Below are 24,922 nucleotides of genomic sequence, written 5' to 3' on the forward strand. Positions count from 1 at the left end.
TAAGGAGAGTTTATAATGCTATGTGCGATTTGCCCCCTTTCTTTCTCTAAAATAAACCTTGTTTAAAATAAGCTTCTTCTTCCTGGCCCATTTCCATCAATTCTGTGGTAAGACTGACGACCATGTTCAGACTGGATATGCTTTAAGATTTGACAGCTTCGGTCGTTTATTGTTAGAATAAGAAGTACTTATTGTTTAGTATTGGATAATAAGTTACAAGTCCTCGTAACGACATATGATCGAGCGTGTATATCGCAATTTAGATTCCGTTGAGTAGAGTTTTTAGTCTATAATTTTAGAAATGAACAAACATGCCAGCTTTTAGAAATGACATTACAAGGCAAACTATGCTTAGTAAATATATATCATATAAATACCGAGCCTCGTGGTAATATGCAGGAATAGCAATTCCCGAGAAAAAAATACTTGCGACGAAATAAAAATAGCAGGCCTATAACTCCAGGCCTACCCAACTACCAGACTCGGCACCGAATGATCCTGAATTCACCGGTAGATCGGACCACACTACCCGTTTTCAAGGTGTGCGTCAGTACGCGCTTCGAAGTATCAGACGAGACACCGCTCTTGCCTAGTACGCGATATGATAGTGATGATTCTCAACGGGGTTGGAAAGTATTGCATCACCACTCAAAATTTGTTTGGGGTATGATACTGTGAAATGCGTACTGACACACACCTTGAAAACGGGTAGTGTGGGCCGATATACCTGTGAATTCGGGATCATTCGGTGCCGAGTCTGGTAGTTGGGTAGGACTGAACTCGCGCGTGGAAGTACTGATAACTATTTATCAATAGAAGTATTGGCAAGTGCAACCTCCCATCACACAATCCCAGCAGCTGAGTTGCTAACTGGTTTACATGTGTTTAAATGAAAAAGAAAAAAAGCATTTCTCCTTCTCCCACTTACTCCAATATAATTCTGGGAATAATGTGTTTTCTTTTGGCGTATTCACTGTCCTACGCCTTTAGTTAATTGTCATTGTAATAAAACAGTACTATTATTTATTCACCGATTGATTTATTTGTTGATTTATGTTTTTATTTTTAATGGTATCTTATATTTAATGATATCTTGTACAGTTTCTTCTTTCTGTTTCCCAACCTGTACATGTTAGTACGTCCTTTTTAATTTGTACATAACTGTTTCTTACTCTACCCTGCGCATGCACATGTAGTACGCACAGAGAATTAAAAAGGTTGGGGACAGTTTAAGAGGATGTTGAAGCAGTCTTTTAACTTGAATTGCAAAGTGTTTCATTTGTATTTACACATTTTTCTGTATTGGTCGTTGTGATATAAATTGAAGCCTTTCACCTGGTTATTCAAGCTTGTATATGAGTAAAACACTTGTTTAAAATACTTATAATCACATCAATTGCACACACACATAAAAAATAAAATTAAATAAGCTGCTTAAGTTGATTGCAATTTAACGAGAATCCCCTCAGAGATATATATATTGATTCACCGTTAGTACAATAGGGTCTTGAAACGGTCCCTTATAGTAAATTACAGATGGTAGAAATCATCAGAGTGCAAGGATGGCTCCAATCAATTGATTTGTCCAAGGAATATTGTTTAATATTTCAGACTTTTAAAACCAATGGTTTCCTTCCCAAGCCCCCACTATTCAGAAATTGAACACACACCCTCTCTCCCCCCCCCACCCCCCCCAACACACACATAAGTCTCTCATTGCTGTAAAATAAACAGTCAAAACCTGATCAATTCTGCTAAACCCCCCATCTTTTAAAATGTGCTCATTCGAATCATATTATTTAACATAACATTCATGAGTCTGTTTTTCACCTACAGATAAAAATCTAGGTTATAAGAAAATACAGGTTCCCTTTGTCTCGGAGTTGCACGAGAGTCCTTTGTTTCCACCACATTGCATGGCTCATCTTCACAATGGTCTACTGCGCAAAACTGAATTTTGTGGTTTTTCTAAACTGCCATTTTAATGGGCTTTACAGGTAAACAACTGGCTACCCACAATGCACTGGGCCAGAAAGCATTTAGACGCAAGCTATCGCATCATTATGGTACGTTACAATAATTACTGGGGAAGGGTAAACAAAATAAGACACAAACACTCCAATCCAAACCATCCAATTCTATTGCCATGTAAATATGTGATAAAAATTGACAGTCAAACAAAGCACCAAAAACAAAACACAACAACTTTCTCCATGATGTCATCACAAAGATTAAAAATTAACAGTTGCAACTAAAGGACAACTAAAAATATTGCTGGCAAGAAATTTCAATTCTGGAATGTAGAGAGGCAACATATAATGCAATATAAATGTTATAAAATAACTATTAATTCAACAGTTGCAACTTAAGCACAACTAAAAAATGTTCCTGGCAAGAAATTTCAATCCTGGAATGTAGAGAGGCAACATATAATGCAATATAAATGTTTTTTAATAACTGTTTGTAAGTTAACTGACTATATGGGGAGCAATCCTTCATTCAATAACATAAGCAGGCAAATGCTAAGTTGGCTCTACATACTTAGACATCTACAGGAGTATAGCCACAGTTTCTCAAAGGAAATTTGAACCCAAAATTTGGTCTTGACTTTTACACCAAAATTTGGCCTGCCTCAACCCAAGATAAATAGTCATCCACTTACTGAAGTACTGGTCTTAAACTATAGCCATTTTTGTTATATTAATACTGGGGCAATATTTCATTGACATGGGCCACTATTTATCTTGGATTAAAGTGGACTAAAATTGTGATCTAAAATTTAATGTAAACTACCAGGCTTAAATTCTATCACAAAGCAGGCTCTAGACAACTTATGTGCACTGACTCTAATCACAGCAATGCAGTATCACAGTATCATCTACCGTACATAAATAGGATAAATAGCAAAAGCTGCACATTCTGAGAGCCTTCTCTAATGAAATAAAGATTTTAACTAGTGAGGAATGCTCAGACAACAACTCATCATTGAAAAATAATATTATGCCATTAACAATACAAAAAGCAAGTTTGAAAATGTTTCCCCTTGTCACAGAGCTGTTTTTATGCATAGAGGTAAATATTCAATAGAAAAAGCACAATGACACTGTGCAAAGTTTGGAGCAGTTTCACATATCACACCTGTACTTGTAGTTGTTCAGTATCAATAATACTAATGTATCAAATACATGGATGCTATAGAAAACAAATCAAAAAAATCATCTGCATATTCATTCATCACATGCAAGGCAACATGTAAGTCAATTCTAGTAAAAATATCACTCCAATGCATAATATATTGGCTATTCAGAAAGCAAAGCATCAGTCCGATTAGTTTTATCGACACATATCATATTCCTAAGTTTGTCCAGCAGTCACATGACCCATGTCACCCCCAGTGTGGGATTACAATGGCCTCACGAGCAGGAAAGGGCGTGTAATCTGTTTCTTAAACTATTACAACTTAACCATTCTTCCCTCGATTACTTGGTGCAAATTTGTGCTTTCATATATGGTGTCACAGTTGTGCAATGTGGCTAAATTTTCTGTTCTGAAATTTCTGACATCAACTGCTACATCAGGACCTTCTAGTAGTCTTCCCTATCACAAGCTATACACTGTGTTCAAATGCGTAATTGAAATTAACTTGCTGGAATGTATTAAGTAACCACTATATTTGGTTTAAAAAAAACTGCTAACATTTCAGTACTTGTTTGATTGAAGAAAGAAAATGAACTCAGGAGACATCCAGGTTCACAGTTGCAATGGCTGGCTTCAAAACAGAGATGGTTGGAATCTTTGCCACCATTTAATCCACATTTAACTTCTTAAACGTACCAGTGACACCACCGATGGCATCAGCCTGGTTCTCCTCTTTAATAGGAACATACGACTCCAGCTCGTACTTGGCCATTTCCTTGAACTGCTCCTCTGATGCATACATCTTCTCAGTCCATGCCTGGAAGGGAAGGCTTTACATTTACAAAATAAGAATAATTTTCAAAAAAGGAAGAAAAAACTGAGTGTGGAAGTATAATATGTAAGACTGTAAGCACATGCTATTTTACTACATACTGTACATGTATATTATTACAAACTAGAGAGTAGTGGTTACTCAGCAGATACCGACTGTCTCCAGAAATATCCACTTAGACTGAGTTACCATGCCTAGATTGATTCATCTGGATCTGTCTATCTCCCTGGGGAGTCTCACTAAATTGCTATCAGCTTATCTGGCTTAAATGTCTGTCACGCCTACCTAATCAGCTAGGGTAAAGATAATTACCCCTTAACAGCTTTACTAGGGGTGACAGACATTTAAGCCAGTTAAGATGATAGCAATTCAGTGAGACTCCCCAGTAGGGAGATAGATCGATCCAAATATCTGTGGGAATGGTCCCTAAACCAACACCAGCGTGTACCTTGTGATTGAACGGTGGCTGATCTCCGCCATATTCCTCAGGCATCAACTCTTTCGGGAAAACATCCAGCAGCTCTTCTTTCCTATCTCCATGGAAATTGACCTGAAATGATCCAAGTCCTATCATTGGCCATGTTTAATAACCCCAAATCTACCTGTCACCAAACACACACAGCCCACCACAGGAGGGAAATGGAAATATGAGCAACACTCATTGACAGACACACAGAATGTGCATTGAAGACCTACAGTGTATAGTTCACGTGATCACGTGTCTAAAGTTTCCATCCTCATACCACTTGTAAAGACTTCTGTCGTTTTGAACAGAATGGATGCAATGGCCCAGTATACACAAAGCAACTTTACCTCAAAAATAAATCTAAACTTTTATCCTAAGTCATATATCTGCTTGAGATCTAGGTCCAATCTGATACAGTCGTATCGGACTGACATAAGTTCCGTGTTTCTTGTTTTGAAGCAAACACAATATTTCATTGAAGGGGCAATCCGCAGTATTCGTTTTGCATTACGGACGGAATTTTGACACTTTAAAAATAAATTCTACAAAAACTATAAAAAGTACATTGTTCAAATTTGGCAGGAATATTGATAAGTGCAAGCCTAAACTTGTCACCAAAGAACTTGAAATAACATCTATTGGTTTTTGAGAAATATTGGTTATTGATCACCATTACGGACGGAAAAAAATGGACAAGCATTTTTATTAATCAACTTCAACTTCAAAACTCTGCTCTGTTTATGGCTTTTTAAAGATAAAACTGCATTGATATGACAATTTCATTATTCTAGTTACTAGAAATGTAAAAGTTTATTTAAAATTTTTTTTTGTTGTTATAAAATTTTGAAGTTTAAAAAATCATGTCAGATTACGGACAGAAAATTACGGACGGAAAATTTGTCCACAGTGGAAAACTTACACAGAAGCCATTAAAAAAGTACAATTAATCATTTATTCTTGGTAAAAGTTAACTATTTACTAAATACATACATAATAGGAAGTTATTTTTGATGACAACTTAAATATTTTTGTTAGCTATTTCAAATTACAAAAATCAAGTACAGTCTACACTTTCAGGAATAAGAAATTCCTTGCGTTCTGATATTGTTATTGTTTAAAATTCTGTGTTCAATGCTCATTCAGAATAGCTACATTTTAAATCTTTTTTTTATTTTCATGCTAAAGTTTAAGGTTGTTTTTTTCTGACACATTTAGATCAATTGAGAATTTGTATCTCTGACGTTGGTCCATCACAGGGAATGGTACAAGTTTGATAATTTGGTCACTGGAAATCCATGCTCTGCCTTCTTGAGAAGGAAAGGCAAACAGTTTTTTTGGACTTGTCCTTCGCTGGGAGAAAAGTTACTTGCTTGGTTTATATACCTTTTTTAAGAATAAAGACATGATTACAAAAAGATGATCAAAAGTGGATTCTACTGATCAAGGTATGTTATGATCAAAGTGGATATCAAGGTGCTAATTAGGTGTGACCAGGTAAGTAACTGTTTATCTTTACTGTTAATCTCTGAACCAGGATACAGGATAATTTCAGGTAAGTGGCACGGTGCCAGAACAAAGGCCTGGCCTCTAGTCAACTTTGATTAATTGTGGTCAGTAATTATCTTAACTGCTCATCTCCCAGGTATATGCAATGTGTATATGACAGGTAAGTGATCAAAAGCACATTTTATCTTCAAATTGCAATCAAAGTAACTGAAACACATCCAGGAGAAACCCTGATCATAAGTGATCCTTAGGGTGCAATTCAAATGCCACTAATTGACAGGTGAGACAGATGTTGACACGTCTTGCCAGGTAAGAAAAAGCACTTTTTGACTTTAAATCCTGCATTTTTTTAATAACCTTTTTTTTTTAATAATTTTTCAAGGGAAACAGTTCTTCTTTAGTTTTAAAATTCATAAATCAATTACTTGAGTATGCCACATGAAACCACTCAGTAGAAATGTTATAGCCAGGTAGCTGTGCCTTTCCGTCCGTAATGCTAATTTTCCGTCCGTAAAGATTTTTTATTATGAAATTAATTTGTCATCAAACATGTAAAAAAAGTTTTTTTTGGATATTTGGTAAACATAGGACTAGTATGAGGAGAATATAAAAGGAAACTTTTTTTTGCCGAGTAGTCTTTTAAAAAACTTAAAAAATAGAACCCAAATCATTACGGATGGAAAAAATGACTTTGGATTAATGATTAATTAACTATTTTTTAAAGATTTCACTTGATTTTTTATGTGTTTACCTCAAGGAATTGCTGTTATTTATGTCTCAATTGAAATATATTGATTAAAATTTATTTTGAGTGTCATATGCAAAAAATAAAAAATTCTGTCCGTAATGCTAATTTTCACATTTTTCAAGTTTAACGCGCTATAAAATCATGAATTCAAAAAATTCAGACAAATCTTTTACAAATTTTTATCCCCTGAAGTCTCTACTTTCAGAATATGCAACTTTTGTTTGATTTTTATACATTTGAAAATTTTATGCCCAGGACACAAATACCACGGATTGACCCTGAAACGGAATGCTACTGGTCATGCTAACATGGGTCAAAGTACAGTAAAATTTTGATCAATACATTTAGACCAATTTTTGGACTTTTTTTCTTTTGTCAAACATTACAGGTACCTCTACTTTACACCACATTTTATGGATTATCCATGATTAAAATAAGCTTATCTGAAACAATGTTTCTAACTCTACACAAATCTACTAGAATTATTTCCAATAATCACAACATACCCTTTTTTTAATCTTCTCCTTCATAAATGGTTTGATCATTTCAAATATAGTCCCCATGAAGGAAGGTTCGTTGAAATAATGGATTCCTTTCAGGCGTATTGGCATGCCCTCCTGCAATAAGGACAGACACAGTGGGGACTGATATCTTCCCATTTACAACTTATTCACAGGTAGACATCAACAATATTGTTCACTAAAACTTGAAAAAATTTATTAATCAAAATTCCTTCCTCATAGTTCTGCATGACATGTTTGATAAGTTTCATTTCTAAGAAAAGCTGTTGCTTCACTGAATTACTGTTAACATGGAGTAAATTGGACAAAAAACAAACTAAGTATCATTTCTCAAGAAATGTGAGATTAATTAATGAAAACCTTATTTATTTATGAAAAGTGCCAATAATTTGAAAAAAATAAATAAAGTAGCACTCATATTTTGGTCAGTCCTACCTGTATTATTGACATCAGTTTCTTAGCGAAGAAAGGATTGAAATGTTTCCCATGGTTCCAAGTCATTCCTTTAGCATCAACCAATACAACCAACCCAGACACCTGAGTCTCTTCATCCTAGTCACACCACCAGATAGAGGAGAAAGGAGAGACTTTATGAATTGACATAACATTCATTGTTTATTAAGTGTGAGAGCGATATATGCCATAACAGCTAAAGCATCAGCGAGACGTGTTCATGGCATATATCGCGAGAAGGTGACAGTGTATTATTTGACACACATACCAAGGGAAAATACTGTTATTTCATCCTAAAATACCCCTAAAAACTGAATAAAGTGACTCTATATCATGCTATTAGGAATAAACTCATCCACGTAATGGTCAGAGACATGGGTCAGCTGTTTTTTTTTTTGTGAATAGCTGACCGATCCCTATCTATATAGCGCACATGACAGTCCTTCCCGTCAATTGTTCTGTCACAGCTTAGATCTACAGCACTGCGTGGATATAGCGACTTTCGATATAAGAATGGATAGCCAGTCTAAACGTAGTTATCCCTTTCTTTGGGGGACATATATGACAATGGTGCAGCCCAAAAGCAGAAAGAAAATTGTGTAAAAGTTTCGCAGCTTAACTCTGACACTTTGGAAGTTGAACTTCTGAATGCAAGCCAGACAGCAGAGCTTTTGTATTTGGACTCAAAAAAGAAGACGCAGGTTGCCACAGCTGACACGGTGAGAGGATCAAAAATATATACCGTACATTAAATATCTGAAATCTGCAGGAAAATATGGTTTACTTATTACACTGCAAAAAAAAAAATGCACTCCACACTTGCTCTTTTATATTGCTTGTAGGTGTGACACACGTGGGTGGGGCGTGGACTGCTCTACAGATACAAGGCATATTACAAAAGTTGTTGCTGAATGTAGAATTTATAAACAATGGAAGACCAGTATTTCTATCTCAGCAACTCGTTTTGCATGTGCTTTCAGTAAATATAACATAAATGCATTTAGGTAGCTCGCACTTGTTACTTTATTCATAATTAAAAATTTGACAATTTTACCGTTGCATGATGAAGAGTAGGGTTTATCAAGACCTAGAAACAAACAATAAAATATAGGTTCAGCCTTCAGGGGTAAGTAGCGGTTTACTTCAGGTCAGCCTTTATGCCATGAGTAGGCCTACCTAGGTATAGTACACGTGAAGTAGTTATCCAAAAATATTACAATGCTTATAGTTAATTAAAATATATAGTATATACATGGTAGGGACCAACAAACCCATCCGGTGTCAAATGGGGAGACATCGCACATCTCAGTATTTAATTTAAAAATTGTAAAGAGCAGTTCATCCTCAAGGAGCCCATTCCAAGGATATCTATCTCTGGGGTCCTCTTGTTATAACTGCTTTTAATACATTTGTTTACACTAGAGGTGTTGTAGTATATCTCACAAATAAATATACCTCATTTTGATTAAATTTTAATATTTTTTCAGTTATCTGAGAGGTTTTCCTTCATTTCAGATCAGCAGGTGGATGCTATTGTACAGGATTCCATCCCTCAGAATACCAGACAATGTAATTTCTGGGCTTTTAATTCATTCGAAAAGTGGAGTATCGCAAGGAATAATAAACATATTTTTGACAGACAAGGGAATGGCATTAATGAAGACCAGTATAATAAAATGCTGTGTCCCATAGAGCAGATGAATGTGGATCTACTTAACTACTGGGTATCTAAGTTTATAGTTGAAGTTCGTAAGGAAAATGGAGAAGAATATCCACCGAACTCCATTATGTCATTGGTGATGGGTTTGCAAAAGTATCTAAGAGTAAAAACTCAGAAGCCCATTAACTTTTTGGAATGCCCAGATTTTAGCCGGATCCGTTTAGTACTGCACGCTGAGATGAAAAGATTGACAAGAAAAGGCATGGGAAGAAAAAGTAAGACAGCTGAGCACATTCAGGCTGAGGACGTAGAAAAATTGTGGAAAAGTAAGCAGTTAGGTGACTTTAATCCTACCGTTCTGGTCGAAAGTATATTTTTTTTCAACAGATTACACTTTGGTCTAAGAGGAGGACAAGAATAAGATGAATTTAATCCAACTGAATCCTGTTTTAATCCAAGTCAAATAGCTCTACATGAGCCCACTGGAAAAACCAGCATATTTGAGGTATACTGAGGATTGTTCCAAAACTGTCCTAGGGGGTTGAAATACAGACAGATAAGTAATAAAGAGGTTGTTCGTCATGCCATCACGAAGTGCCCTGACAGATGCCACGTGCACTTATTCAAGCGCTATATGGAATTGTGTCCAACCACAGGTAAGGTGTTAATATTACTAGTATAGGTAATAATGTTAACTTCAAAGTTCACTTAACGCAGTTCGATCAACCACTGCATATTTTACTTGGGCACTTTACTGGTCTGGTTAATGGTAGCCACAAGAAGGACACCCAGTCAGATATAATGGTAGCCACAAGAAGGACACCCAGTCAAATATAATGGTAGGCACAAGAAAAACACCCAGTCAGATATAATGGTAGACACATAAAGGACACCCAGTCAGATATAATGGTAGACACAAGAAGGACACCCAGTCAGATATAATGGTAGCCACAAGAAGGACACCCAGTCAAATATAATGGTAGGCACAAGAAAAACACCCAGTCAGATATAATGGTAGACACATAAAGGACACCCAGTCAGATATAATGGTAGACACAAGAAGGACACCCAGTCAGATATAATGGTAGACACAAGAAGGACACCCAGTCAGATATAATATATGGTAGACACAAGAAGGACACCCAGTCAGATATAATGGTAGCCACAAGAAGGACACCCAGTCAGATACAAAGGTAGCCACAAGAAGGACACCCAGTCAAATATAATGGTAGGCACAAGAAAAACACCCAGTCAGATATAATGGTAGACACATAAAGGACACCCAGTCAGATATAATGGTAGACACAAGAAGGACACCCAGTCAGATACAAAGGTAGCCACAAGAAGGACACCCAGTCAGATATAATGGTAGGCACAAGAAAAACACCCAGTCAGATATAATGGTAGACACATAAAGGACACCCAGTCAAATATAATGGTAGGCACAAGAAAAACACCCAGTCAGATATAATGGTAGACACATAAAGGACACCCAGTCAGATATAATGGTAGACACAAGAAGGACACCCAGTCAGATATAATGGTAGACACAAGAAGGACACCCAGTCAGATATAATATATGGTAGACACAAGAAGGACACCCAGTCAGATATAATGGTAGACACAAGAAGGACACCCAGTCAGATATAATGGTAGACACAAGAAGGACACCCAGTCAAATATAATGGTAGGCACAAGAAAAACACCCAGTCAGATATAATGGTAGACACATAAAGGACACCCAGTCAGATATAATGGTAGACACAAGAAGGACACCCAGTCAGATATAATGGTAGCCACAAGAAGGACACCCAGTCAGATATAATATATGGTAGACACAAGAAGGACACCCAGTCAGATATAATATATGGTAGACACAAGAAGGACACCCAGTCAGATATAATGGTAGGCACAAGAAAAACACCCAGTCAGATATAATGGTAGACACATAAAGGACACCCAGTCAGATATAATGGTAGACACAAGAAGGACACCCAGTCAGATATAATGGTAGACACAAGAAGGACACCCAGTCAGATATAATATATGGTAGACACAAGAAGGACACCCAGTCAGATATAATATATGGTAGACACAAGAAGGACACCCAGTCAGATATAATGGTAGACACAAGAAGGACACCCAGTCAGATATAATGGTAGACACAAGAAGGACACCCAGTCAGATACAAAGGTAGCCACAAGAAGGACACCCAGTCAGATATAATATATGGTAGACACAAGAAGGACACCCAGTCAGATATAATATATGGTAGACACAAGAAGGACACCCAGTCAGATATAATGGTAGACACAAGAAGGACACCCAGTCAGATATAATATATGGTAGACACAAGAAGGACACCCAGTCAGATATAATGGTAGCCACAAGAAGGACACCCAGTCAGATACAAAGGTAGCCACAAGAAGGACACCCAGTCAGATATAATATATGGTAGACACAAGAAGGACAACCAGTCAGATATAATGGTAGACACAAGAAGGACACCCAGTCAGATATAATATATGGTAGACACAAGAAGGACACCCAGTCAGATACAAAGGTAGCCACAAGAAGGACACCCAGTCAAATATAATGGTAGGCACAAGAAAAACACCCAGTCAGATATAATGGTAGACACATAAAGGACACCCAGTCAGATATAATGGTAGACACAAGAAGGACACCCAGTCAGATATAATGGTAGACACAAGAAGGACACCCAGTCAGATATAATATATGGTAGACACAAGAAGGACACCCAGTCAGATATAATGGTAGACACAAGAAGGACACCCAGTCAGATATAATGGTAGACACAAGAAGGACACCCAGTCAAATATAATGGTAGGCACAAGAAAAACACCCAGTCAGATATAATGGTAGACACATAAAGGACACCCAGTCAGATATAATGGTAGACACAAGAAGGAAACCCAGTCAGATATAATGGTAGACACAAGAAGGACACCCAGTCAGATATAATATATGGTAGACACAAGAAGGACACCCAGTCAGATATAATGGTAGACACAAGAAGGACACCCAGTCAGATATAATGGTAGACACAAGAAGGACACCCAGTCAAATATAATGGTAGGCACAAGAAAAACACCCAGTCAGATATAATGGTAGACACATAAAGGACACCCAGTCAGATATAATGGTAGACACAAGAAGGACACCCAGTCAGATATAATGGTAGACACAAGAAGGACACCCAGTCAGATATAATGGTAGACACAAGAAGGACACCCAGTCAGATATAATGGTAGACACAAGAAGGACACCCAGTCAGATATAATGGTAGCCACAAGAAGGACACCCAGTCAGATATAATATATGGTAGACACAAGAAGGACACCCAGTCAGATATAATATATGGTAGACACAAGAAGGACACCCAGTCAGATATAATGGTAGCCACAAGAAGGACACCCAGTCAAATATAATGGTAGACACAAGAAGGACACCTAGTCAGATATAATATATGGTAGACACAAGAAGGACACCCAGTCAGATATAATATATGGTAGACACAAGAAGGACACCCAGTCAGATATAATGGTAGACACAAGAAGGACACCCAGTCAGATATAATGGTAGACACAAGAAGGACACCTAGTCAGATATAATGGTAGACACAAGAAGGACACCCAGTCAGATATAATATATGGTAGACACAAGAAGGACACCCAGTCAGATATAATGGTAGACACAAGAAGGACACCCAGTCAGATATAATGGTAGACACAAGAAGGACACCCAGTCAGATATAATGGTAGACACAAGAAGGACACCTAGTCAGATATAATGGTAAACACAAGAAGGACACCCAGTCAGATATAATGGTAGACACAAGAAGGACACCCAGTCAGATATAATGGTAGACACAAGAAGGACACCCAGTCAGATATAATGGTAGACACAAGAAGGACACCCAGTCAGATATAATGGTAGACACAAGAAGGACACCCAGTCAGATATAATATATGCTAGACACAAGAAGGACACCCAGTCAGATATAATGGTAGACACAAGAAGGACACCCAGTCAGATATAATGGTAGACACAAGAAGGACACCCAGTCAGATATAATATATGGTAGACACAAGAAGGACACCCAGTCAGATATAATATATGGTAGACACAAGAAGGACACCCAGTCAGATATAATGGTAGACACAAGAAGGACACCCAGTCAGATATAATGGTAGACACAAGAAGGACACCCAGTCAAATATAATGGTAGGCACAAGAAAAACACCCAGTCAGATATAATGGTAGACACATAAAGGACACCCAGTCAGATATAATGGTAGACACAAGAAGGACACCCAGTCAGATATAATGGTAGACACAAGAAGGACACCCAGTCAGATATAATGGTAGACACAAGAAGGACACCCAGTCAGATATAATGGTAGACACAAGAAGGACACCCAGTCAGATATAATGGTAGCCACAAGAAGGACACCCAGTCAGATATAATATATGGTAGACACAAGAAGGACACCCAGTCAGATATAATATATGGTAGACACAAGAAGGACACCCAGTCAGATATAATGGTAGCCACAAGAAGGACACCCAGTCAAATATAATGGTAGACACAAGAAGGACACCTAGTCAGATATAATATATGGTAGACACAAGAAGGACACCCAGTCAGATATAATATATGGTAGACACAAGAAGGACACCCAGTCAGATATAATGGTAGACACAAGAAGGACACCCAGTCAGATATAATGGTAGACACAAGAAGGACACCTAGTCAGATATAATGGTAGACACAAGAAGGACACCCAGTCAGATATAATATATGGTAGACACAAGAAGGACACCCAGTCAGATATAATGGTAGACACAAGAAGGACACCCAGTCAGATATAATGGTAGACACAAGAAGGACACCCAGTCAGATATAATGGTAGACACAAGAAGGACACCTAGTCAGATATAATGGTAGACACAAGAAGGACACCCAGTCAGATATAATGGTAGACACAAGAAGGACACCCAGTCAGATATAATGGTAGACACAAGAAGGACACCCAGTCAGATATAATGGTAGACACAAGAAGGACACCCAGTCAGATATAATGGTAGACACAAGAAGGACACCCAGTCAGATATAATATATGCTAGACACAAGAAGGACACCCAGTCAGATATAATGGTAGACACAAGAAGGACACCCAGTCAGATATAATGGTAGACACAAGAAGGACACCCAGTCAGATATAATATATGGTAGACACAAGAAGGACACCCAGTCAGATATAATATATGGTAGACACAAGAAGGACACCCAGTCAGATATAATGGTAGACACAAGAAGGACACCCAGTCAGATATAATGGTAAACACAAGAAGGACACACAGGCAGATATAATGCTTCTTGGTGTTCACCATTAGAGCAATGAAGTGCTAATACTACCAAATTAAGTTGGTCTTCCAAGCAAAACATGAGGTAAACCACGCACGACTTACCTGTATGATTTTCTCCAAATTAAGCAGCTGAGTGCGCATTACGTCCGTCACAGGGTATCTGTCTGGGTCCCAGCGACCTGAAATTATCAAAAATTATATATCAGTTCAAATACATGTAAATCTGAATTGAAAAGATCTGACACTGAAAATGGTTTGTTGTGTATTTTTTTAAAAATGATCCAGCTAAATAAAAAGTTGGCAAATATGGATACAGACAATCTTTAACAGTGGGAGAGAGACAAACTATTAAAAACAGTAGTATACAAATGCCGGGGCTTTGACATTGCTACACTCAACCCCATTGTGTAAGAGCCAGAGGCAAGCCTTATCACCAGTCTACCAAGATATGCCAGCATATCTCATATCACATCTCACATTAGTGTAGCATCAAAACACTGGCTGTTATTAACTTTACTGTATAAACATTGACAAGACAGACGGACAGACAGACAGACAGACATAGATTGTTCTAGATGAATTCAGTGAATTCTAAATATTCACGCAATGTATGAATCAGTAGCTGGGGTAGTAAATCAAGCAGTGTCAGCCATGGGGCACCAGTTTCCACACAGCTCATAACATTTTTATGACAGATCGACAAGTAACTCCAGGCTTTAGGGTTTTATGAGTAGTAAACAATTTTATCAAGCTATATCCCCTTTGAACACAAGATCTGAAATTTACCAATATTTATTATTATTATTATTCCTGCTACAATTTAAAGTTGATAAGATGGATGAAAAACAACACACATACAGGCCAGGTCACCGTAACAGATTACCCATTTTGTATATTATGCATCTACATTATTTATATATATAAAGACCTACACACACACACACACACACACACACACACACACAAACGTAAGGTTATCTTACGTCATAATTAGTTGCTTACTGTAACACACACACACACACACACTGTACATAAACACACACACACACACACACACACACACACTGTACATAAACACACACACACACATACACACACACTGTACATAAACACACATACACACACACACTGTACATAAACACACACACACACACACACACACACTGTACATAAACACACACACACACACACACACACACACTGTACATAAACACACACACATACACACACACACACACACACTGTACATAAACACACACACACACACACTGTACATAAACACACACACACACACACACTGTACATAAACACACACACATACACACACACACACACACACACACACTGTACATAAACACACACACACACACACACTGTACATAAACACACACACATACACACACACACACACACACACACTGTACATAAACACACACACATACACACACACACACACTGTACATAAACACACACACATACACACACACACACACACTGTACATAAACACACACACACACACACACTGTACATAAACACACACACACACACACACACACACACACACACTGTACATAAACACACACACACACACACGAGTAGCGTGCCTGGTTTTTGAGCTCCCATTCTTTTTGTCTTTTATGTTGTGCTTTATTTTTTTTTGAACTCATTTTGGTCTTATTGTATATATCCATTATTTTATGTATATGATTTAATTTGTAATTTTTCTTCTTATCCAGTTTATTTACAACTTCGACTTTGTGGTTGCTATGTATTAATAAACTAATTATAATTATTATTGTTGTTATTATCATCATCATTATTTTTATTATAAACACACACATACACTTACCTATTCTTAACAGAATAATTCGTCTCCCCAGCTTGTCTTTACAATCCAGCACATTGCTCACTCCAGCCTCAAGCATGTGCTTCAGGTTCATTGGTGTAAAGTTCTCAAAGATGTCCGGGTTCTCTTTCCTCTTCTTGAAGTAGTTCAGCAGCAGATCAAACGCCCTCTGGTGGTCAAATTTACGAGCTCGTAAGAAACGCAGTAGGAACGCATCGTCTGTTCTGCACTTCAAACCTGAGGAAGATTTTTTGATTGATTTTTTAAAAATTGATGAATTTCAACTAAAATTTTGTTTACACATAATAATACCGATCGATAAATCATTATTTCTATTTCATCTGAATACATAAGTTTCAATCATTCCTTCAATTTAGCAACAGTCATGTTGAGAGTAATGAATTAACAACCTGGAATTTAGAATGAATTACTATCATTTTTTTCATGTATAATTAAAGGGATAACAAACCTTTGTATGAGTTCTATATTTCACAATAAAAACATTGTAAACAACTCATAAAAATATAATATTCTATTTAACCACCAAAAATGACAGTTAAAGCAAATTATTCTGAAATCTGTGCTTGTCACCACGTGACCTCCATAGATGGCTATACTCTGTAATAATCTCCTAAGAGATTATTGCAAAAAAAAAACTTTCTTGAAAAAAAAAACAGGGACTAAATTTGAATGTAGAAATGGATTCCTTAACCATTTGTAAGTATGGGAAAATTGTTGTTTACCCCAGCAAAATTCATTTTTTGGCCAAAATGAACAGTTGTTATTCAAATTATAATGGAAATGAAGTGTCTTTTAGGCGAAGCTTTTAACTGCAATCATCACAGCAGTCACTACAATAATGTATGGAAATCAATGAACCAACGTAAAACACCCATCCCCCCTATTCCCACTGACATATACTGGTATATCAGAAATAAATCAAATTGTACTGTGCAAATGTCCACATTTTGATGACAAAGACAATACTGTGTGTCACGTACAGTAGGATATAACACTCATTGCACTTTGTGATACTTTGGGTACTTTGTGATCAGGCTTGCAACATGTCAAATTTTAATACCTGCAGGTACATTTGTTTTTTTATATCATTTCTTGTGAAATTCTTGTTTACAGTTAACAGATCACTTGTTAATGTAGATCTTTCTGAATTCTCAGATGAATACACTGCTGATCTGCAAACATGACACTGCAAGCTGTCAAATGTACAGACAACAAGACAGCAAAACTGTTAAATGTACAAACAAAAATCAAAAATATAGAATAATAATGATAGTGCACAAAACTGTTATAGTTTTTCATTAATTTTGATGCAAAATAACTTAATGATTAACACCATAATTACCATCAATATTTAATTTAATATACTACAGGTAATTTGGACATTTAGAAAACGTTACTAGTAAAGACCTTCAGTTTCATGGGATTTCAAAGTCACACACTGAAAATACCAATTAATATATGAAAAATGAACATTTCACTAAACAAGGCAGCAAAGCTGTCAAATGTACAGACAAAAAGCAGGAAATAACAAAATAGGCTACTGTCAATTCTGATGCAAAAGTACATTATGTAAAACTGCAAATTCAACATCAAATTTTAATTATGCTCAACAGGTAATACCAATGTAAGTAAAATGTGAAACGAGCATAAGGCTTCAGGCCCATGGGAGTTCAAGTTCACACTTTGAAAATGTATAACTTCCAGAAAAAGAAGTCAATTAGACTGCTTTTCCAACTCAGGCTGCATTTTAGTCCTGTATTTCTTTTTTGAAAGTTTGGCAATCATAAGTAACATGGTTTTCCCATAATGGTCATCATGGCAGCAGCACCCAAAATTGTGTTTTCTTCTATTCTGATGCAGTATCACATAATGGTTAACAGCATAATGACAATCAATTTTTAATAACAAAATATATGTATCATGGATTTTCAGAAAATGTGACTAGCCTGGGTCTTCAAGCCTGTGGAACTTCAAAGTCACACCTTGAAAATGCCAATATGTGAAAAATTAAATTTTCACAAAAAAAATGTTTATCTGGCAGATTGCATTGCCTACTGAAGCTGTATTTTAGTCCCATGTTTCTTTCCTGTAAGTTTGAGAACAGTAAGTGACATGGTTTTTCTTAAAAGGTAATCATGGGAGCAGTGCCCAAAATAGGTTTTTTTCACATTTTGATGCAATATTACATAATTTGTAACAGCATAATGACCATCAATTTTTAATAATAAAATATTAGTATCATGGATATTTAGAAAATGTGACTAGCAAAGGTCTTCAGGCCCATGGAACTTCAAAGTCACAACTTGAAAATGCCAAAATGTAAACAAGACAGCACTGTTCTGAAATGTTTTTTTCCCCATTTTTAACAATTTTTAACATAAAACAAAATTAACAGTTTACTGCCATTTTTATATGATCAACTAAGAAAATTGATGAGATGAGAAAAGTATCAAAAGAGCAGTGTTAAATGTCCAATTTCTTCCATTCTGAGATTCTGAACATAGTGAATGATTGAATCTGACAAATTGCAATGATATGAGTTTATTTCCATTTTTGAAACTTTACACAATACACGATAACATGTTTACCATCATTTTTACAAAATCAACTAACAATGTTGTAAAGATGCAGGAAATGTCAAACAAACACTTTCACATATCTTATTAGTTTAATAATGAGACTGTTAACATGCCTAAAATTGAATCTGAGGAAATGTGAAAAAACAGCATACCTTCTAAAATAATGGCACGATTATGCTGATTTACGAACTCAACCTGCATTTTAGTAAAATTGACCACTCCTGTGACTTTCATGACAATTGGCCCATCTGTTTTTCTTATATTGTGTTTACAGTGTTGCATATATGCTGAAAAGTGTAAAAAACAGCATAACTAGTAAAATGGTGGCCCGATCATGCCGATTTTCGAACTTGACCTGCGTTTTAGTAAGATTGATTACTCCTATGAGTTTCATGACAACAGGTCTATTGGTCTTCCTTGAAATGTGTTAACAGTGTTGCATATATGCTGAAAAGTGAAGAAACAGCATAATTACTAAAATAGTGGCCCGATCATGCCGATTTTCGAACTTGATCTGCGTTTTAGTAAGACTGATTACTCCTGTGAGTTTCATGACAACAGGCCTATCGGTTTTCCTTGAAATGTGTTAACAGTGTTGCATATGTGCTAAAAAGTGAAAAAACAGCATAAATTCTACAATAATGGCCCGATCATGCTGATTTTCGAACTTGACCTGCGTTTTATGAATATTAGTCAGCGCTGTAAATATAAAGCCAAAAAGTAAAACTATCTTCCACTTATGGTGTTAACACTGAAAGTGCACGGCGACGGCGACAGCGACGGCGACATGATCGGCGACGGCGACGGCGACGACAGACGCAGGTGATGGCAATATGTACAGACACATCTGTGTCTGTACATAAAAAAGCATAACTTAAAGAAAAATAATTCAGTTAAGCTGGTTTTTCAATTTTATGTCCTAAGAACAACTCTTATATGTTAATTAAAGAATTATAAGTGACACCGTTTTCCTTCTATTATAGTTAGAAAGTTTTCTACTATCTGCCTGTTTAAGAAATGGGTTCTTGCAAAAGGTCATCCATTACATCAGTGCTATTTTTTCTAGATTCATGAGGATAATTTATTGACTTTTTTCAACACTGGGCTAGAGCACAATATGCCACGTATACTTTATAAACTTGTTGATCAACTGATTGCAATTTTACCTTCTAATCAATCAATTTAATCTATATCAAATAGCTCACTATATATTTTGCTGGTGTGGAATCACATCAAATCTGTACAGATATGATGCAGAGTAGGAGCCACCCAGGGTCCAAAGGCAAACACTCCACCACCCATCCAATGATGCCACATGGGGACCCTAGTTATATGTATGACATATCAATGACAATGAAAGATAGCATGAAGCAAGGCTCTAACTTTTATTATTATTATTATTATTATTATTATTATTATTTTGCAGGTTTTCCAAATTTGTAAGTGCCATAAACTTTCGGGTGTGCATTACTCCATTATTGAAAATAGTAATGGGCTGTATAAATAGTAATGGTTGAAAGCTGATCAAATAACTCGAGCTCTTTACCTCAGATGTTAGCAATCACCATTTTTATGGCTGCATCACAAAAATCACAGCTTAATGCTTCTCAGTGTCATTATTCTAGTCAAAAAAGATCAATCAATGTATTTCACCAGTAGGCTTATAAATTCTAAACAAAACTCAAAAAGGACAACATTAACATGGATGCAATTACTGCCAAAAAATTCTCAATAATTTTTTTTTTTTTTTGCAATTACAAGAATTTCAGAGGGACTTGGCTCACAAATAGAACCTTTTCAGTATTCTCTTGAAGCTGTAAGAATGAAAGGCATCACTGTGGCTGTGGGCAGCCTACCAGATACATAGCTTACAGCAGCACATTAACAACCATTTGGTTTTTAACCAGCAACTTGTCATCTTTAACTTATATGAACACATGTTATGACTTTAACATAAAGGATAATTTGTGGTCTTTACATCATGCGTGGTATGCAATGCATTGTTAAATAATGGCACAAGTCAACCCCACTATTTCTCATAAAATTGATTCGTGTCCTAATTGCAAGGCAGTGGTGTCATGGCTCTGTGGAAGACGTCACACATCGTAAAACATGCACAAGCACTTAATTGTGAGAAATTACACCCCACAACATTACTCAGAAATTAGTTGGGCAGTGGTGTTACTCTAAGTGCTTTCTACTAAATTATTTTATCCAGACAGTAATGGCTACCTGTATATTTGTTCACCATGTCCCTGAGTGCTGCTACATCCTTGGATCTCCACTCAGGATCCTCATTTAGCTCATTCTTAGCCTTGTCTTGGAGCTCTGGGGTCAGTGTACACTGGTACGGGGCGGTAGACATCTTGGCTCCTGATCCTGGACAAATATGAATGTTACATAGTATCACTGAACATGAATTATGAGAGAGAGAGAGAGAGAGAGAGAGAGAGAGAGAGAGAGGGAGAGGCAGGCCACATTCACAACCAAGTTGATCCACAGTCAAACAGATCCACAAATCAGATATGGCCAACCCAACTGAAAGACTACCACTTAATCCCTGTGTAGTGGGAAATCTATTCAGTGTCTATAAGGAGATTGTGCAGCAAGCTTCCAAGTGGGTCATGTGGCAGTGTCTGGTCAGGTAACAGATCCTTGAATCAAATATGGCTGACCCACTTTGAAGCTTGCTGCACATTCCCCTAAAACAGTGATGGAGAGATTGACAGTGTTTGGGTCCAAACTTTTTAGATCACATTATTCAGATGACAATAATTCTAATTTCGTGCTCTCCAAATAAGAAATTATGCGAGTATAAATTAATACATGTAGCTGGTTCCACACCGAAAAAAAAAAAATTAATAATACCTACATGAAGCTTGTACTTGTAGTTATCATGTGAATGCTCAGTTTTGTTTGTTGATGTTGGAAGTTAAAACATTATTTTGGTGTATCTTTTAAAATTATTTTGCGCACGGTAATCGTTTTATTTGACAGTTATTAGAAGAATACACATCTGAGATGTGCTCATGATCATTTTGGCAAAATAATTTATAAATACAATATTTCTGGACATGTATTTCTGCGTGTTTACCGATATATACATGTAGTAATAAAATAAACATTATATACTAGACTAGTACTGTTCAAAGCACTAGAGCTAAAAGACGTGAAATGAAAGAGCATGACGAGCATACAGAACGCTGAGGCACGCCACACCGTATTAATGGAGTTTACAATCAAAAGGGTCAAATTCCGCTTTATCCGACCACACAGTTTACCCTTGCACTGGCTACCGGGGGAATGTAGAGGTAATTCATCACGTACTGTACAGCTAGTACGTGACGATTTAATATTGCTACTAAAACTTCTCTGACTTCAACATACAGTTTGCAAATTCACTCTTAGTTTAAGATTCAGGATCAGTAAATACTCTCTTGCAATGTAGATATTGTAAAACAATATTAACAGAACCTACCTGAGCCACCAATATTCACCTGGGAAATCTAAACAGGAAATGACCTTGCTAAAGGTCAGCTGGGGATATCTGTGGAACTAGGTCACCAGTGTCAGTCGCCCTATTTTTTTAATATTAAAATACAGACATCGATAAAGTACCGCAATCCACGTGTCAGATACAAGACTTGAAATTATGCAATAAAATATTGAATTAAGTCTTAATTTCATAAGTGTTGTTTTGATGCTGTCTCAACCATGATTGTGACGGACTCTACAGATTTTACCAGATTGTGCTTGAGAAGACCGGACGCGACTTTGAGGGGGGGGGGGGGGGGGGGGCAGGTGTCCCGTGTGATTTTTTTTAGATTAGATTTAAATATAGTCAAACTAAACTGTACAGTTGCCTGCAATTTATTTTACTGTACTCTCTCTCTCTCTCTCTCTCTCTCTCTCTCTCTCTCTCTGTGGTGATATTAAAGGCCTACATGTGGCAAAATAGCTTTAATTTTCCTGTTTCCTTTAATTTGTAATACTCATTTTATTGTAAGTGCAATATCAATAGACACCTTTAGATAACCAAATCCTCTTTTTATTGTTGTATTTAACTAAACGCTCACTGCTGCAATTAGATAGGGTGTGGTCAAGCGTTTATCGGCAGTGTTGATGCTTTTTAATTGGTGTTATATAGTGATCGCTTTATCTTAGTAAGACACTGATCAAAACTGGCATGGTTGACGAATATACTGTAGATTGTGAACTATAATCCAGAGCCAGAGTTTGTTTTTATTTATTTATTTATTTATTTATTTTTATTTAGAAGGTTACGAGGTTTCATTGAAGAAAGGCATTATTTCGCATCTTTACCGATAAAATCAGAAAAACCTTTTAAATCTATTTTTCATTTACGCAGCTGTTGTTAACACAGTCACCACGCTTTTTTTTTTTTAATGCAACAGAATTTCTTCCTCATAACATAGCGTGTACAATGCTTATTTCTGTACTAGACCTACATAAGCGGATAAGAAAAAAATTCATCGAACCCCCCTAAATAAAAAGCCATTGATAATGATGACATATTTCTTCAGTTTAAGAGTAAATGCCGTCAACCAACCTCTACAGCAAGTTAGCTAAAAACAAAATATATATTTTTTAAAGGAATAACAGACGCAGACAAAATAACTGGTCGACAGTTTTGTCATACTTGTAATTTAATGCCTTGAAATGAACTCTGGACTTACTGGACTTTTCAGTGAAATAGCAACTATAAAAATGATGAATTCCATTTCATTAAAGTTCATAAGGTAGCAGGGGCGGATCCAGGATTATTTGAAGGGGGGGTCCGGTTTTTTAGGAATGACAGGCCTCGGATGCGAAGCCGACCCTCGCCCCTCCTCCACCCCCCCACCCCACCCCCACCCCCACCCCCCTTGACGTGGGAACTATACGGCATTTCGGTACTGAGTTTACTTGTGAATGACCCTTAAATCGGGGCTTAAGTAAGCTCAGTATCTGTGGGTATTTCTAAGGGCAAATTTGGGACTAAGGAAGCCAAGATATGAAGTTGCCTCGTACACAGTTTTTCGATTGCAAGTCTTTTGGTTACGTAGGCCTACTACTAATATAATAATAATAATAATTTTATTAACGTCTCACGTTTAAAAAAAATAAAACCCACCCTACTAAGGGTTATGAAAGACTAAAACCTGTAATACTGCATTTAAAGTTGATAAAAGTTCATTAAAATTATTACTTATCAATAAAACACATAAAAATGATATTATAAATAAAACTGTTCAAACACTCTCTTTGTTGTTAGCTTTGCTTCTTTTCCACATCATTGCGTGTACTTATTACGCTGTATAAAATTGTATTTGGTCGTTTTTGCATAAGAAATATGCTTATGTACTAAAAGAGAGGAATGTCAAGACTCGCCTACCGCCCCCGGCTGATAAACCGACTTTTCTCGATCTGAGCTCAAAACTACGGAAGATTTTACCTAATCTGGATTATAGAAAAAGTTAAATATGTTTCTCTATATATGATAGATTAGAAAAAATTACCGAGAGAAAAAAGCTTCATTTTTAGCGTCACTTGCGGTATGAAACATTAATGTGCTGCACGTAGAATATTAACTGCAAAAAGCATGCCAGGAAATCTATTATATTATAATATGCGCCTTCGAACAAAAACTTCAAAGAATGTGCTAGATGAGGCAAAGCAAAGATGCTGTTGTTAATGCTGAATTAATTTTGTTTTTACTTTAGAATAGAATAAAATAAATTATACGGCGTAGCATCC

At 36.6% G+C, this 24,922-nt stretch overlaps 1 protein-coding gene across 1 annotated transcript; it reads right to left on the reverse strand.

The window, feature by feature from the left end:
• Positions 1-2,122: 2,122 nt before the first annotated feature.
• Positions 2,123-22,769, reverse strand: LOC106157851 (alpha-tocopherol transfer protein-like). Its single transcript, XM_013533630.2, has 8 exons — positions 22,644-22,769; positions 21,398-21,544; positions 16,569-16,802; positions 14,821-14,897; positions 7,647-7,763; positions 7,197-7,307; positions 4,419-4,520; positions 2,123-3,955 (listed from the first exon to the last, which is right to left on the reverse strand). Exons 2-8 carry the CDS (start codon positions 21,528-21,530, stop codon positions 3,806-3,808), a joined length of 924 nt encoding a protein of 307 aa, XP_013389084.2. The 5' UTR covers positions 21,531-21,544; positions 22,644-22,769; the 3' UTR covers positions 2,123-3,805.
• Positions 22,770-24,922: the final 2,153 nt, after the last annotated feature.

This window comes from Lingula anatina, chromosome 8 (genome assembly GCF_051362555.1).
Source record: "Lingula anatina isolate TDL-2025a chromosome 8, LinAna3.0, whole genome shotgun sequence".
NCBI lineage: Eukaryota > Metazoa > Brachiopoda > Lingulata > Lingulida > Lingulidae > Lingula > Lingula anatina.